General features: G+C 42.8%; 1 protein-coding gene across 3 annotated transcripts in view; it reads right to left on the bottom strand.

The window, feature by feature from the left end:
- Nucleotides 1-4,792: 4,792 nt before the first annotated feature.
- LOC112237451 (myoD family inhibitor) overlaps nt 4,793-18,005 on the bottom strand; it is a 58,250-nt gene continuing 45,037 nt past the window's right edge. Inside the window, exons 5-6 of one of the 3 annotated variants that reach the window (XM_042296264.1) lie at nt 14,117-14,208; nt 4,797-5,064 (exon numbers count right to left, since the gene is read on the bottom strand). In XM_042296264.1, the coding sequence (XP_042152198.1) occupies nt 5,023-5,064; nt 14,117-14,208 (134 nt within the window). In that variant the 3' untranslated portion in view covers nt 4,797-5,022. Of the gene's footprint in view, nt 5,065-13,766; nt 14,209-18,005 lie in introns of those variants that run through there. The other 2 variants (XM_042296261.1, XM_042296263.1) reach the window with 2 other exon arrangements.

The raw sequence follows: 18,005 nt of genomic DNA, 5'->3' as shown, positions 1-18,005 counted from the left end.
CTGAGGGCAACCATGGCATCCATGACAGACAGGGAGAAGCGTCCATCCATCTATACGGGTAAGATAGTCTTGCTTGCTAGCTACAGTACATTTTCCGAAATGACACGTTTCTTTTTGTCAAAGTTGTTTCCACTGCGACAACTGTCGATATACTTAGCTGGTCTGGCTATCTGTGTGCCAGAGTGCAGATTAACTGACAAATTTAAAAACACTCAACATCCGTTGAATATGGCCAGTGTCAGTAAACATTGGCAAAAAAAAGTGTCATTAAATTGTTGCCAACAGCACAACATAAAAAGAGCCTAACCAGCTCTCATTTGTGTCTGGAAGTAGCTAGCAAGCTAGCCAACGTTAGCCAGTTAGCTTGGGCGCTTGACGGCTGTTAGGTCAAAACGCTCAGATCAACCCTACTCCTCGGCCAGAGCATACAGTGTGTGCTCTGAACATTCTGAATTTACCAACGGTCAATCTGACAATGCTCTGAGTTTACGAACACCCAGAGCTCACTCTGAGCACACTCTGGCACTCAAGATGAAATGTATGACACACCCGTAGTATAACACAGCATTAGTCTTGAAATCTTTGGTGGTTCAGTACATGTGAATCCTTAAAGAGATGGGTGGGGCTAAGGATTTAGAGGGTGTGAACGCTGCTGAATGGGTGTAGACAAAGAAGCGCTCACCACAAGGTGTACCAAAATATTCAAGGGCCATTTTCTCACAAGTTTCTCAACTTTCAAAGCAGAATTACTTTCTCATTGTTCCTCAACTGTAGTGTATGAGATACCATTTTCTAGCTCTGAGTCTACTTTTACCCAGTGTAAAAAATACCATTTCAAATTTTGCTACATAAGACTAAATCGAGCCAGTCGGTCACAGTTAGGCTGTTTGAGAAGGTTTGAATCCTAAGCAACCTGCATACACTGTTTGAAGTACAGAACAACATAGCTACTGTAGTAGGTCAAAGCCGTGTGCTGGGAACCCTTGGTAGAGCATGGGTGAAGTAGCCTTTCTTCAGGCCTACTCAAAAAGTGGGCATTTGTTTTTAATTTCAATGTTTTTTACACTGGAAGGTGATTTTCTGCATAAGGTGTGTTACACACCATTTTCACATGCAAATCCAGATATTTTTTTGGAGCAACCAAGTCTGCTATTGGCAGTGCTATTGTAACCTTTGACTTAACCTCTGCCAAAAGGTCTCGGCCTTAATGGCACAGCTTGCTTTTAAACCATTGTCTGCTGGCTGTTGCCCTCTAATATCTAAAATCAGTTTGGAACTAACTATTTAAAGTATATTTTGAATTTACCATGGATAGTCAAAAGTCATTGTGTGCAGTTTTCAGACAACCTGGACTCGGGGGTAGAGGTAACATGCAACTTAAACACGGGACACTCCAATTAGTGTGATATGTTACATTTCTTATGGTGCGTAATTCTTTTGTGGGTATCCATCATCCATTTCGTATGATTTTTTCCAAATTGCAATTCATACAATATGTTACGAATTTGAAAAATGGATATGTTCTGAATTCCAATTTGTTGTTGCTGACGTTAGCTAGGTGGCTAACATTAGCTAGGCTATGGAGCAGGGGCTAGGGTTAGTCTTAAGGTTAGGGTTACCTAACATCCAAAGTAGCTAAAAAGTTGTAAGGTGTTGCAAATTAGCTAAAATTTTAAAGTTGTCTGAGATTTGAACACGCGACCCTTGGGTTGCTAGACTTTTGTGTCATATGCCCACCCATCCACTCCGACCAACCACCCTACCAAATCAAATCAAATCAAATCAAATCAAATTTTATTTGTCACATACACATGGTTAGCAGATGTTAATGCGAGTGTAGCGAAATGCTTGTGCTTCTAGTTCCGACAATGCAGTAATAACGAGCAAGTAATCTAACTAACAATTCCAAAAAAAAAAAAAACTACTGTCATACACAGTGTAAGGGGATAAAGAATATGTACATAAGGATATATGAATGAGTGATGGTACAGAGCAGCATAGGCAAGATACAGTAGATGATATCGAGTACAGTAGATGATATCGAGTACAGTATATACATAAGAGATAAGTATGTAAACCAAGTGGCATAGTTAAAGTGGCTAGTGATACATGTATTACATAAGGATGCAGTCGATGATATAGAGTACAGTATCAACGTATGCATATGAGATGAACAATGTAGGGTAAGTAACATTATATAAGGTAGCATTGTTTAAAGTGGCTAGTGATATATTTACATCATTTCCCATCAATTCCCATGATTAAAGTGGCTGGAGTAGAGTCAGTGTCATTGACAGTGTGTTGGCAGTAGCCACTCAATGTTAGTGGTGGCTGTTTAACAGTCTGATGGCCTTGAGATAGAAGCTGTTTTTCAGTCTCTCGGTCTCAGCTTTGATGCACCTGTACTGACCTCGCCTTCTGGATGGCAGCGGGGTGAACAGGCAGTGGCTCGGGTGGTTGATGTCCTTGATGATCTTTATGGCCTTCCTGTAGAATCGGGTGGTGTAGGTGTCCTGGAGGGCAGGTAGTTTGCCCCCGGTGATGCGTTGTGCAGACCTCACTACCCTCTGGAGAGCCTTACGGTTGAGGGCGGTGCAGTTGCCATACCAGGCGGTGATACAGCCCGCCAGGATGCTCTCGATTGTGCATCTGTAGAAGTTTGTGAGTGCTTTTGGTGACAAGCCGAAATTCTTCAGCCTCCTGAGGTTGAAGAGGCGCTGCTGCGCCTTCCTCACGATGCTGTCTGTGTGAGTGGACCAATTCAGTTTGTCTGTGATGTGTATGCCGAGGAACTTAAAACTTGCTACCCTCTCCACTACTGTTCCATCGATGTGGATGGGGGTGTTCCCTCTGCTGTTTCCTGAAGTCCACAATCATCTCCTTAGTTTTGTTGACGTTGAGTGTGAGGTTATTTTCCTGACACCACACCCCGAGGGCCCTCACCTCCTCCCTGTAGGCCATCTCGTCGTTGTTGGTAATCAAGCCTACCACTGTTGTGTCGTCCGCAAACTTGATGATTGAGTTGGAGGCGTGCATGGCGACGCAGTCGTGGGTGAACAGGGAGTACAGGAGAGGGCTCAGAACGCACCCTTGTGGGGCCCCAGTGTTGAGGATCAGCGGGGAGGAGATGTTGTTGCCTACCCTCACCACCTGGGGGCGGCCCGTCAGGAAGTCCAGTACCCAGTTGCACAGGGCGGGGTCGAGACCCAGGGTCTCGAGCTTGATGACGAGCTTGGAGGGTACTATGGTGTTGAATGCCGAGCTGTAGTCGATGAACAGCATTCTCACATAGGTATTCCTCTTGTCCAGATGGGTTAGGGCAGTGTGCAGTGTGGTTGAGATTGCATCGTCTGTGGACCTATTTGGGCGGTAAGCAAATTGGAGTGGGTCAAGGGTGTCAGGTAGGGTGGAGGTGATATGGTCCTTGACTAGTCTCTCAAAGCACTTCATGATGACGGATGTGAGTGCTACGGGGCGGTAGTCGTTTAGCTCAGTTACCTTAGCTTTCTTGGGAACAGGAACAATGGTGGCCCTCTTGGTGGCCCTCTCAAAGCCACCTCCAGAGGAAGTTGCCCCCACTATTTTGATCTAATTCCTGTTCCTAGTATGGAATTACTTGTTTAGCTCCACCCTCTGAACACCTCTGAATGGCTCCTTATAAATATTGATTAATTGGGCGTGCACATCTCCACCTTCCTCAGGAGCACAGCACAGTTAACAGTAGCTATGACAAGACGATGGACCATCCACTCTCCTCCTCCCCCTTCTGCAACGAAATGTAATGATAAAGGATGATTTCAGAATTTAGCCAGGCAGCTAGCTACTGGTAACTCTTAGCAACTGTGCATAATTTGTTTCAAACATATGAGTACCTGTAAATATACTAGCTAGCTCCCATTCAGCTGATTATCTGTAGTGTAAAGGTTAGGTAGTTAATAGCTAGCTACTGTACTCAAAATGTAGCTAGCCTGTTAGCTAGCTAACAAATCAACAGCTGGAACGACCTATTTGTATTGTTTAAAAATATCCCCACTAGCTGACTACTTAAAAAAGGTCAAATAGGGGGTGCTTATTTATCCTGTTTCACTGCATGTACAAGTGATAACCTTTACGTATGTGAGGTGTGAAATGTGTTTTTTTGCCTATCCCAACTCCACAGGAGGCACCCTCGGAAAGTGGGGTCACAACCAATATAACTCTAAAGCTTTTTGGCCCTAAATGTTTTTGTAGGGAGCCAAGGAATGCAACTATTACCTTTATCAGTGATGGACACTAGCTAGAATGTGGGCCAATTATTTTATAGCAATATAGCTAGCTACTAATAGAATAGCCCAACTTCTTAAACATTGTTTTGATGAGCAGGTTAGGATGTGACTTGGTCAACTCATACTTTGTACCAAATGCATTGGCTATCAATAAACATCTTACAATGTATACAGTAGAAGTACATGTATGTTCCTTGTTATTTACTTAGTATTATCCTACTTCATCCAGATATTCCACTGTTGATGTGTATGTAGCACAAACTTACTAGTTAGCGTGTATTCTCAGAAACAATAACACCAGTGTTACTGTAACAGAATGTGTATACTGTAATATAGGTTATAGCCAAGAGGAGGAAATGGTGGCTTGCTAGAGCACAGACATGGTTCGTATTTCAGTGGTGCTCATGAGGACTCCCATAACAATTAAAATGTCGATGTGGTCCCCTCAAACATATTGTAACATTGGGAACCCTCAGTAGTCAATGTGTTATACGAACCTGAGCGCAGAAGTAGACTGTGGGCTTTCTGTACATTGTAATAATTTATTTTCCATTCCATTGTTTGCTCAGCATGTAATTGTATTTGGTTATGTAAACATTACAAGAACAGTCATTGAATGATAAACAGAAAAAAACATGGATGCATTCTGTGATATATTTTTTAAACAATTTCCTCCACATCCTCGCTTTGTCATTACTACAATATTGCTGATTGCTCAGCCTGTGTTCTTCGTCTGCATCACATAGCCTGGGAGTCATCAGTCCTGTAAGGGATGGATCCAAATTTGCAGAATGGGTACCTGGAGGAAAATGGGGGAGGGCCATGCTTTTTCAATTTCATTTAAGGGGAGGGTTCAGTATTTTTTTCTTAGTCCAGTGTCGGGTCATGTAATTTCTAATTGATGAAATGTCTATTTCTCAGTGTTTCAGAATTGGTTGCTACCGTATATAGGCGATATACAGTATTAGATATATTATTAATAGTTATAAATCTACGATAGCTGCTGGGATGGTGAACAGTGCCCCTTGACTTTTTCCACATTTTGTTACGTTACAACCTTATCCTAAAATAGATTAAATATATACAATCTCAGAACTATACACAAAATACCCCATAATGACTCATGGAAAATAGGTTTTTAAACATTTTGGCAAATTTATAACAAAACAAATACTTTATTTACATAAGTATTCAGACCCTTTGCTATGACACTTGAAATTGAGCTCAGGTGCATCCTGTTTCCATTGATCATCCTTGAGATGTTTCTACAACTTGAATGGAGTCCACCTGTGGTAAATTCAATTGATTGGACATGATTTGGAAAGGCACACACCTGTCTATATAAGGTCCCACAGTTGACAGTGCATGTCAGAGCAAAGACCAGGCCATGAGGTTGAAGCAATTGTCCGTAGAGCAACGAGACAGGATTGTGTCGAGGCACAGATCTGGGGAAAGGAAAATGTCTAAAGCATTGAAGGTCTCCAAGAACACAGTGGCCTCAGTCATTCTTAAGTGGAAGAAGTTTGGAACCACCAAGACTCTTCCTAGAGCTGGCCGCCCGGCCAAACTGAGAAATCGGGGGAGAAGGGCATTGGTCAGGGAGATGACCAAGAACCCGATGGTCACTCTGACAGAGCTCCAGAGGTCCTCTGTGGAAATGGGAGAACCTTCCAGAAGGACAACCATCTCTGCAGCACTACCAATCAGGCCTTTATGGTAGAGTGGCCAGACGGAAGCCACTCCTCAGTAAAAGCCACATGACAGTCCGCTTGGAGTTTGCAAAAGGCACCTATGAAACCTAGATTGAACTCTTTGGCCTGAATGCCAAGCGTCACTTCTGGAGGAAACCTGGCACCATCCTTAAGGTGAAGCATTGTGGTGGCAGCATCATGCTGTGGGGATGTTGTTCAGAGGCAGGGACTGTGAGACTAGTCAGGCTCAAGGCAAAGATGAATGGCGCAAAGTACAGAGAGATCCTTGATAAAAACCTGCTCCAGAACGCTCAGGACCTCGACTGGGGTGAAGGTTCACCTTCCAACATGACAACGATCCTAAGCACACAGCCAAGACAATGCAGGAGTGGCTTTGGGACAAGTCTCTGAATGTCATTGAGTGGTCCAGCCAAAGCCCGGACTGGAACCCAATCGAACATCTCTGGAGAGACCTGAAAATAGCTGTGCAGCACCACTCCCCATCCATCCTGACAGAGCTTGAGAGGATCTGCAGAGAAGAATGGGAGAAACTCCCCAAATACAGGTGTGCCAAGCTTGCAGTGTCATATCCAAGAAGACTCAATGCTGTAATTGCTGCCAAAGGTGCTTCAACAAAGTACTAAGTAAAGTGTCTAAAAACCTGTTTTTGCTTTGTCATTATGGGTATTGTGTGTAGATTGATAAGGGAAAACATCAATTGAATAAATTGTAGAATAAGGCTGTACCACAACAAAATGTGGAAAGTCAAGGGGTCTGAATACTTTCCGAAGGCACTGTAATTAAAACTAGTCTGCAATGGATATTCCAACCCTGAGCCCCGGCCTGCTCTGCTCTTATTTTACGCTGCATAACCAATTCTGTGCTGTGTAGGCCTAAAGTGGCAGTTCAGGAGGAGAGTCAAAGAATTCTTTAGGTGTTTTTATTTTATTAAGCCTAGTCTAAAAATGCAATATGTTGAGCGTGGACTAGCCTATAGCCTGTTCAGTTTGAGAAAGTAGAGCATGAAGATGAGGAGGAACAGAGGTCAACTTTGGTAGCTTGCTACCACTATAATTCATTTGAATAAAAACTAAATGTTTCCTGCCCATGATGTATATGTCAAAGTTATTGATCTCACAATAAGCCAGATTTGAGTAACTTCCATTGTGGTGCTGAAACTTGAAGCAGCAGTCGTGGCACAATCAATCAGAAATGGGCAGCTTATGGTGCTGAAAGTAGGCAAATTCAAGTAGGCAAATTGTCGACCAAATCTAGCCACCATAACACTCTTTAAATAACAGCCTTTCACTGACACTGAGGTAGGCTACGTTAAAACCAGGACTCAAATGAAGGTAGTATGAGTAGACCTGCCATAGACTTTTCATTAAAGAAAAGTGCATATGGGATATCATTGTTTAGTTTCTTTGACATTCAGAAGCTGAGCTACAACCTTCTATAGCCGAGGAGACCAACAATTGACTTTGATTATGAAGTCATCTAATTCTGTCACTATCAATTGATTAAGCTATTCACTTTCTGTACAATAGAAGATGTTTAAACCCAAGACAGCTTTTATGGAAACAAGCCTCCTCTGTCTGGGGTAGAAAGGTAGGCCTACTGTCTGGGGTAGAAAGGTAGGCCTCCTGTCTGGGGTAGAAAGGTAGGCCTCCTGTCTGGGGTAGAAAGGTATGCCTCCTGTCTGGGGTAGAAAGGTATGCCTCCTGTCTGGGGTAGAAAGGTAGGCCTAGTGTCTGGGGTAGAAAGGTATGCCTCCTGTCTGGGGTAGAAAGGTAAGCCTACTGTCTGGGGTAGAAAGGTAAGTCTACTGTCTGGGGTAGAAAGGTATGCCTACTGTCTGGGGTGGAAAGGTAAGTCTACTGTCTGGGGTAGAAAGGTAAGTCTACTGTCTGGGGTAGAAAGGTAAGTCTACTGTCTGGGGTAGAAAGGTATGCCTCCTGTCTGGGGTAGAAAGGTAAGTCTACTGTCTGGGGTGGAAAGGTAAGTCTACTGTCTGGGGTAGAAAGGTATGCCTACTGTCTGGGGTAGAAATGTATGCCTCCTGTCTGGGGTAGAAAGGTATGCCTCCTGTCTGGGGTAGAAAGGTAGGCCTACTGTCTGGGGTAGAAAGGTATGCCTCCTGTCTGGGGAAGAAAGGTAAGTCTACTGTCTGGGGTAGAAAGGTAGGCCTACTGTCTGGGGTGGAAAGGTAAGTCTACTGTCTGGGGTAGAAAGGTAAGTCTACTGTCTGGGGTAGAAAGGTAAGTCTACTGTCTGGGGTAGAAAGGTAAGTCTACTGTCTGGGGTAGAAAGGTAAGTCTACTGTCTGGGGTAGAAAGGTAAGTCTACTGTCTGGGGTAGAAAGGTAAGTCTACTGTCTGGGGTAGAAAGGTATGCCTACTGTCTGGGGTAGAAAGGTATGCCTACTGTCTGGGGTGGAAAGGTAAGTCTACTGTCTGGGGTAGAAAGGTAAGTCTACTGTCTGGGGTAGAAAGGTATGCCTACTGTCTGGGGTAGAAAGGTAAGTCTACTGTCTGGGGTGGAAAGGTAAGTCTACTGTCTGGGGTAGAAAGGTATGCCTCCTGTCTGGGGTAGAAAGGTATGCCTCCTGTCTGGGGTAGAAAGGTATGCCTCCTGTCTGGGGTAGAAAGGTAGGCCTACTGTCTGGGGTAGAAAGGTAAGTCTACTGTCTGGGGTAGAAAGGTAAGTCTACTGTCTGGGGTAGAAAGGTAGGCCTACTGTCTGGGGTAGAAAGGTAAGTCTACTGTCTGGGGTGGAAAGGTAAGTCTACTGTCTGGGGTAGAAAGGTATGCCTACTGTCTGGGGTAGAAAGGTAAGTCTACTGTCTGGGGTGGAAAGGTAAGCCTACTGTCTGGGGTAGAAAGGTAAGTCTACTGTCTGGGGTAGAAAGGTAAGTCTACTGTCTGGGGTAGAAAGGTAAGTCTACTGTCTGGGGTGGAAAGGTAAGTCTACTGTCTGGGGTGGAAAGGTAAGTCTACTGTCTGGGGTAGAAAGGTAAGTCTACTGTCTGGGGTAGAAAGGTAAGTCTACTGTCTGGGGTAGAAAGGTAAGTCTACTGTCTGGGGTAGAAAGGTAAGTCTACTGTCTGGGGTAGAAAGGTAAGTCTACTGTCTGGGGTAGAAAGGTAAGTCTACTGTCTGGGGTAGAAAGGTAAGTCTACTGTCTGGGGTAGAAAGGTAAGTCTACTGTCTGGGGTGGAAAGGTAAGTCTACTGTCTGGGGTAGAAAGGTAGGCCTACTGTCTGGGGTAGAAAGGTAAGTCTACTGTCTGGGGTGGAAAGGTAAGTCTACTGTCTGGGGTAGAAAGGTAAGTCTACTGTCTGGGGTAGAAAGGTAAGTCTACTGTCTGGGGTGGAAAGGTAAGTCTCCTGTCTGGGGTGGAAAGGTAAGTCTACTGTCTGGGGTAGAAAGGTAAGTCTACTGTCTGGGGTAGAAAGGTAAGTCTACTGTCTGGGGTAGAAAGGTAAGTCTACTGTCTGGGGTAGAAAGGTAAGTCTACTGTCTGGGGTAGAAAGGTAAGTCTACTGTCTGGGGTAGAAAGGTAAGTCTACTGTCTGGGGTAGAAAGGTAGGCCTACTGTCTGGGGTAGAAAGGTAAGTCTACTGTCTGGGGTAGAAAGGTAAGTCTACTGTCTGGGGTAGAAAGGTAAGTCTACTGTCTGGGGTAGAAAGGTAAGTCTACTGTCTGGGGTGGAAAGGTAGGCCTAACTTTTGAAAGTACCATGCTCAGATTCCTAATGACATCTCAGATTGAATTATTTGCCAATTGTTGCAAACAAGTTCCACTGATTTGGCATTGGATAGATATTATAAGATGAACACATAGACCTCTCTCTCTCTGTCCATTCTTAGCCTGTCATTTCGGTTAGTTGTATTAATAAAGATTCTGCTAATATGTAATGATATTGAATTGTGTAACATGTTGTAGGGAGATTTGAATTTAACATTGAGCTTCAACCAATGCCATACTATTGTGGGGGCAACACCTCGTCCCAACACTAAAAACCAATGAGGAAATGGGAGAGGCAGGACTTGCAGCGCATTGAGCGTCACAAATAGAATCAAGTTCTATTTTGCGTCTGGCTTCGCAGACGCTCGTGAGCAGTGTAGGTGCAATTTCTATTTAACTAGGCAAGTCAGTTAAGAACAATTCTTATTTTCAATGACGGCCTAGGAACAGTGGGTTAACTGCCTCGTTCAGGGGCAAAACGGCAGATTTTTACCTTGTCAGCTCGGGGATTCGAACTTGCAACTGTTCGGTTTCTAGTCCAACGCTCTAACCACCAGGCTACCCTGCCGCCCCAATGAATGAATAACATGTAAATAACTGTCAAAAATCGACATCACCATTGTTCATTATACTGTATAATATGCTCATTGCACAGTATGTTCATTATATGTTCTCCTCTCTAACAATGCACTGCACTGTTTTACATCATGTATCCATGTTTAACTAATCCAAAATTATGGCAAGAAGACAAGCTTGGAGTCGGCACAAAAATGTCTGTGTATCCAGTTACTGTTTTGTGTGCCAGTAAGACTACTGAGGAGACCACAACCCAGCAGGCTCCCGTCCTCGGCCTGTTCTCTACTGTAGCAGGGAGAAAAGAAATTGGCATGAGTCAGCCGTTTGTTTCTGCTCGGGTCTCACGGAAGCAGCATAGGCCCTAGTGAGTGGGTGGAGCAGAGCTAGTAGGGGAAAGAGACCAAGTTTAGGATAGAAGGCAGCTTGCAAAGGCAGCTTATATCTGGCATATGGGAGCCTTATTTTACATCATCAAGCGGGCCCCACACCATCATATACCAGTGGTGGAGGTGGTTATGCATAGAAGTGTAATAATTAGAACAAATGAAAGGTGCTATCTAGAACCTAAAACAGTCATTTGGCTGTCCCTATAGTAGAACCCTTTTAAGAAATCTTGGTTCCTGGTAGAACCCTTTCCAGAAAGGGTTCTACATGGAACCCAAAAGAGTTCTACCTGGAACCAAAAAGTGTTCTACCGGGGACAGACACATTTGTGTTGTTCATGGTCCATCTAATATAGTGGAACAATAGAATTAGCCACTTGTGTATTTGTAACACTGAGAAGGACAAAGCATTGTGAGCCATCATTTTAAAGCATTACAGCAAAGATGGCTGGCAGTGTACACACCACGTAACATTGGTTTGGATGGGAATGTCAGCTCTATTAATTGTATTTCTGTGTGATTACCTCATTGCACTTCCACTGTTATTCCCCCTCTGTTCTGTGGTGTGTAATCATCATATATCTTCCTTATAGACGTCTGACAGTGAGATTAATCTAGCTATCCTAATGTTCCTGGAGTGAGACGAACTGTCACATAATCAATCTATTGATAAACGAACAGATAGATTCCAGCCCAGTTTTTAATTGCAGTTCTGAGGTGTGACAATACAATACTATCACTGCAGCACATGACTGGAGAACATAGGAGGTTAGGCCTTGGAATTGCTCCAGGATCAGTGTTGTATTTTTAACAAATCCTAATGATTAGGGTTAGGGTTATGGCTAGGGTTTGTGTTGAGCCGGGGTGTGGACACGAAGCTAACTTTAGAGTTGAGATTACTGTTTGACTTTAAGTACTATATAATACCAATACCTTAAAATGTACTTTGAAATAATGGCACAATAATGAAGACACTTTTAAAACAGAAAGGGGGTCTCTAAATGTCACCTAGTTTATCAGTGGTTGAGCCATCCCACTAGGCACACACTGGTTGAATCAATATTGTTTCCATGTCATTTTAACTAAATGACGTTGAAACAACGTGTAATAGACGTTGAATTGACATATGAGCCCAGTGGGATGGCTTTGAAAGCATATTGGTGAATGACTTTGGACTGTTTGAATGGTTTCTGTGTGTATGCAGCCTGTGAGGATGACTAGGCAGATGCAGAGCTGAGGACTAAAGACACATGGGTCCACAGCAGTCATGGTCCTGTTGTTTCCATCAAACAACCATCTGTTCTCAGTCCACACACATGCTTTGTCTTATCTTAAATGTCTACTTATACACCATCCTATAATCGCTTTCTTGCTCTCTCCATCTCCCTCTTGCTGTGTGTGTATGTGTGTGTGTGTGTGTGTGTGTGTGTGTGTGTGTGTGTGTGTGTCAGTGAAGGCTTCTCAGAGGAGGAAGGGGAGGACCATCCTACTCAATACGAAACCTAGGAGGCTCGTGGTTCTCACCCACTTCCATAGACTTACACAGTAGTTATGGCAACTTCCGGAGGATGTCCTCCAAACTATCGGAGCTCTTGCAGCATGAACTGACATGTTGTCCATCCAATCAAAGGATCAGAGAGTTAATCTAGTACTGAAAGAATAAGCTACAGCTAGCTAGCACTGCAGTGTATAGAATGTGGTGAGTAGTTGACTCAGAGACAATAGTTGAACAGTTTAACAACAACAACAAAACATGTAATGAAGGAGAAGCAGCGAGAGAGAAAGCGAGAGCCAGAGAGCCAGAGAGCCAGCTAATGCAGCTTATTTAGCCTACTCTACAACCTGACTCAAGCAGAGAGGAACAATATTTATGTTAGGTAGTGTAGCATTTCGCTACATTCGCATTAACATCTGCTAACCATGTGTATGTGACAAATAACATTTCAAATCAAATCAAATCAAATTTATTTATATAGCCCTTCGTACATCAGCTGATATCTCAAAGTGCTGTACAGAAACCCAGCCTAAAACCCCAAACAGCAAGCAATGCAGGTGTAGAAGCATTTGATTTTGAGCTAAGGCTATCCAACACTGCAACTCTTCCAAGTCAAGGTAAGCATTTGGTTTTATTAATTTATTGCCACAGGGGCCTGCCAGTGTAACTGCGAAACTGCTTGCTGTACACTGTACTGTGTGATTGTACCCATAGATATGTAGTTTACTTACACATTCTAAGTTCTAGTTTCGTCACTATAACGTTAATATGGTGACAACGGTGTAGGCTGTATATATTGGTTAGCGGTCATGGTATGAAGGTTTGGCTTGGAGAGGTTTTTGTGCCTGGTCACAGACAGTTATTGTGTTGTGCACTGAAGTCCACACGCAAAGGGGAAAAGTGAGAAGAGGAGAGCACGTAGATGCGAGAAGGAATTATACAACATGCCAAGTTATGATGCTGTGGCTGCTATGAAGGTGAACTGTGTGTGCGATGATCAGGGGTGTATTCATTCCGCCGATTCTGTTTGAAAACATTTCTTAAACGGAAGCAAAACGAACAAAACAGGGAGGGAGCAATCTTAGTTTGTCCAATAGAAACTAGTTTTAGTTGCAAAAATTTTGCAACTGTTTGGACTAATGATTACACCCCAGATCAGCTAGATGCAGGCAGTAGTGTGCAAAGTGGTATTGAATGTGTCACTGTGTCACCTTGATTACTCCAATTTGTCATTCGACCTGTTAAAAACTATGTTATATACTTTCATTTGTAGGTTAGGTTGTAGCAACCACATGATGGGTAAAGGGAAAATTAGAGTATCATGTAGTAGCCTAAACCTATCGATGTTACATTGAGTCGGGTGAATTTAATAGAAAGGCCATGCTCATGAAAAATAATAATAATCGGCCTCCCTAATCTTGAACGGCACGAACCACCACTGGCATGTGTGTTCTATAATACTGGTTTGGTTTGGATACAAGCTTAAAGCACTAATAGTATCTGCCTCAGACAGAGAGCCAATTATTGTAGAGAATATTCAGTCCGATGTAAAAAGAACAGCAGCATCTACCCACAATTTTGAGAACAAAAAAAGCACTTTAAGAGTCAGATGAAATGTCAAGGCATTTATTGAAAGTAGAAGTTTAATAACAGCTTTAACAGTGCTTGAAGTGGAATTAAAAAGGTGACAGTACTCAATTTAATTTGACTATTTTTATAGAGTCAGTATTCTAGAAAAGTTGCGGGTTCTAGGGAGCTCTCCGCACCCCTCAAGACTGTCCCACTTCAACCACTAGCTCAAAAAGCTGTCTGATGAAGAGCATAGATTTCAATACATCAAACCATTCCAGGACACACCCTAACCTGATTACATTGTCATAAAGGCCCTCTACATGAACATCAAGATGAAAATTAGGGTCTGTGTTCTTCTCCAAAGCACAGCATCACCACCGTGTCTCACCGTATTGTATGTGTGCACTCTCTGGCCATCGTTGCATTCCATTGACCCGCACATTAATAAAACACAGTAGATCCTCCTCGTCTCCCTGACTCCTGGAGAAAAAGGAAGAGATGAATTTACAGAAGCCAAAGTCGAGTCGCTCTTCATGTCAGGGGTATTCATTTCTGATTTTCATCACAGCCTGTGACCCTCTCACCTCTATTAGAATGCAGCCGCTGTAATTTCATGGTTAATATTCAATAGCCACTTGTCCCCTGCGCCTGCTGTGTGCATGGAACATCTCTAGAGGTGTGTGTGTGTGTGTGTCATTTATGATGTGTGTGACTGTATGTGTATGTGCGTATGAGAAAGACTGTGTGTATGCGTGTGTGACTGCAACTGTATTTGTGTATGTACTGAGAAAGGGAAATGGCTTCCTCCAAAACAGTTGCAGATGTCGAGATGTTCTCTCTCTTTCTCTCCTCCCCATCTGAGGCCCAGTATGAATGGTTTCTCTGTGAGACCTGCAGGGCTGGCATCCAGTGCTGCTTGTGGCCCTGAGGCTAGACACTCAAACACTGGCCCAGTTATCTCTGACCTCTACACAGGGACAGTGGGATGGACAGGCTGGGGTATTGACCTCACAGCCAACGCATACTGTACACACACACACGCACGCACGCACGCACGCACGCACGCACACACACACACACGACTCGTTACGTAAGTTCACATCTGTGAGTATCTATGTGGGTATAGTATACAGAGGGGGTTAGAGGTAGAGAGAGAAGCATGAGAGAGTGGATTAAAAAGAGGAGAACAGAGTGAGATCCCCTCTCACTTTCTAACAGAAAAATGTCCCAGCGTTTCTCCACATATTGATGCATTGGCCCAAACAGGCATTCCTACTCAACGACTGTGGTCTGTTCTGCATGAGCCCAGTTGTTGATCTGTTTTCTCCACAAAGACAAGGAAGGGGGAGGAGGGAGGTGAACAGAACAGTGCAAAGACATGGTTATGGGGAAAACAAGATGAAGTAATCATTTTTTTTTAAAGATGTTAAGATTATTGGCACCCGTGTTTCAATACTCCGGTAACCTCCCCTTGTGAGAATAAAGACACTGGGCATTTTGTTTTTAAATCATGAGATTGGAGAACACATTAGGAGGAATTCTGTACGGCGGAATGGTCTAAGATCCCTCCCAATGTGTTCTCCTATCTTATAAAACATTTTAGAAAAAGGCTCAGTGCCGTTATCCTCAAGGGGAGGGTACCAGAGTATTGAAAACAGGGGTGACAATTTTGACCGCTATCTTTTTGAGGATATATATTTTTCAAAACTTGTTAAACAAAATATTTTTCTGAGCAATTGCATTAGTATAAAATAATTTAATTTCCTTTTTTCCCCATACAATATAGCTCATTATTTGTATTATTTATTTGAGTCTGTTTTGGAAAGACGTGGAGGGTGCTCAACCAACGTGAATTGAGATGCTCACCAAAAACAGATGCTCACCATAAAAAATATGTTTAATTTAAGCAAGGTTAAAAGATGAACGTTTCAGCATTCAATTACATCAGAACAGTCTTTTTTTGCTCATCTTCATCAAGGGTGCCAATAACTCCCTTCAGGACTGTACAGTCGTGGCCAAAAGTTTTGAGAATGACACTAATATTAATTTTCACAAAGTCTGCTGCCTCAGTTTGTATGATGGCAATTTGCATATACTCCAGAATGTTATGAAGAGTGATCAGATGAATTGCAATTAATTAAAGTCCATCTTTGCCATGCATTTCAGCCCTGCCACAAAAGGACCAGCTGACATCATGTCAGTGATTCTCTTGTTAACACAGGTGTGAGTGTTGATGAGGACAAGGCTGGAGATCACTCTGTCATGCTGATTGAGTTTGAATAACAGACTGGAAGCTTCAAAAGGAGGGTGGTGCTTGGAATCATTGTTTTTCCTCTGTCAACCATGGTTACCTGCAAGGAAACGCGTGCTGTCATAATTTCTTTGCACAAAAAGGGCTTTACATGCAAGGATATTGCTGCCATTAAGATTGCACCTAAATCAACCATTTATCGGATCATCAAGAACTTCAAGAAGAATGGCTCAATTGTTGTGAATAAAAAATGGTACCAACACATCCTCCGAGAACTTCTCCCAACCATCCAGGAACAGTTTGGTGACGAACAATGCCTTTTCCAGCACGATGGAGCACCTTGCCATAAGGCAAAAGTAATAACGAAGTGGCTCGGGGAACAAAACATTAATATTTTGGGTCCATGGCCAGGAAACTCCCCAGTCCTTAATTCCATTGAGAACTTGTGGTCAATCCTCAAGAGGTGGGTGGACAATCAAAAACCCACAAACTCCAAGCATTGATTATGCAAGAATGGGCTACCATCAGTCAGGATGTGGCCCAGAAGTTAATTGACAGCATGCCAGGGCAGATTGCAGATGTCTTGAAAAAGAAGGGTCAACAGTGCAAATATTGACTCTTTGCATCAACTTCATGTAATTGTCACTAAAAGCCTTTGACACTTATGAAATGCTTGTAATTATCCTTCAGTATTCCATAGTAACATCTGACAATAATATCTAAAGACACTGAAGCAGCAAACTTTGTGGAAATTAATAATTGTGTCATTCTCAAAACTTTTGGCCATGACTGCAGATACTCTATTTAGGCCCTATCAAAATAAAGTGTTACTCAATACAACATGATTGAATCTTAAAGGCAATATTCCATTGTTAAATGGAGACTGTATTCATGGTAAAAGCTGCATATGTCGGCTCAATCAGAAATGACTTTTTTTTTTAACTTTTCTATGGTGCAATCTGTTACACTTCAGCGATACAGATGGAATAGAGCCCGTAGTCTGTTCAGAGAAGAGGCATTTCAGTAAATATGGACATCATGGTAGATACATAGAGGAAAGACCAGTCTGCATTGGTGCCTGATGACAAAAATATAGACACCGTTTCACTTCTAACACGGTCATTTTATTACACATGGTCCTGGGTAAACACTAAACACGTATTGGACATAATGCTTGTATCAACTACTTTCACCAGAGCAAGCTAAGATTTCATCTTGACACCCATGAGATGTCTCAAGGCCCATTTCACGAGACAAGACATGAAAAAGGAAAAACTCAGAGAGAGATTGTAGTGAAGCGGAACCTTGCACTGTCAGGGAATGCAAAATGTCACTGTTCACTCGGGCAGTATCAAGTTGATTATGTTCCAGTTCTATCCTAACTATTTAAGAGTTACCACAATTTGACTACATTAGATACAGTTCCTGTTTGATCCAGAGTGCATCCAAAACAACAAACATTATTACGGCTTCCTATACGTATACAGTGGAAGTCAGAAGTTTACATACACCTTAGCCAAATACATTTAAACTCAGTTTTTCACAATTCCTGACATTTAATTCTAGTAAAAAAATCCCTGTTTTAGATAAGTTAGGATCATCACTTTATTTTAAGAATGTGAAATGTCAGAATAATAGTAGAGCGAATTATTTATTTCAGCTTTTATTTATTTCATCACATTCCCAGTGGGTCAGAAGTACATGCTACCAAAAACTAATTGAGTGTATTGCCTTTAAATTGTTTAACTTGGGTCAAATGTAGCCTTTCACAAGCTTCCCACAATAAGTTGGGTGAATTTTGGCCCATTCCTCCTGACAGAGCTGGTGTAACCGAGTCAGGTTTGTAGGCCTCCTTGCTGGCACATGCTTTTTCAGTTCTGCCCACAAATATTCTATAGGATTGATGGCCACTCCAATACCTTGACTTTGTTGTCCTTAAACCATTTTGCCACAACTTTGGAAGTATGCTTGGGGTCATGACCCATTTGTGACCAAGCTTTAACTTCCTGACGGATGTCTTGAGATG

This window comes from Oncorhynchus tshawytscha, linkage group LG02 (assembly GCF_018296145.1).
Source record: "Oncorhynchus tshawytscha isolate Ot180627B linkage group LG02, Otsh_v2.0, whole genome shotgun sequence".
NCBI classification, from domain to species: Eukaryota; Metazoa; Chordata; class Actinopteri; order Salmoniformes; family Salmonidae; genus Oncorhynchus; species Oncorhynchus tshawytscha.
This window is presented reverse-complemented; position numbering and strand designations above follow the sequence as displayed.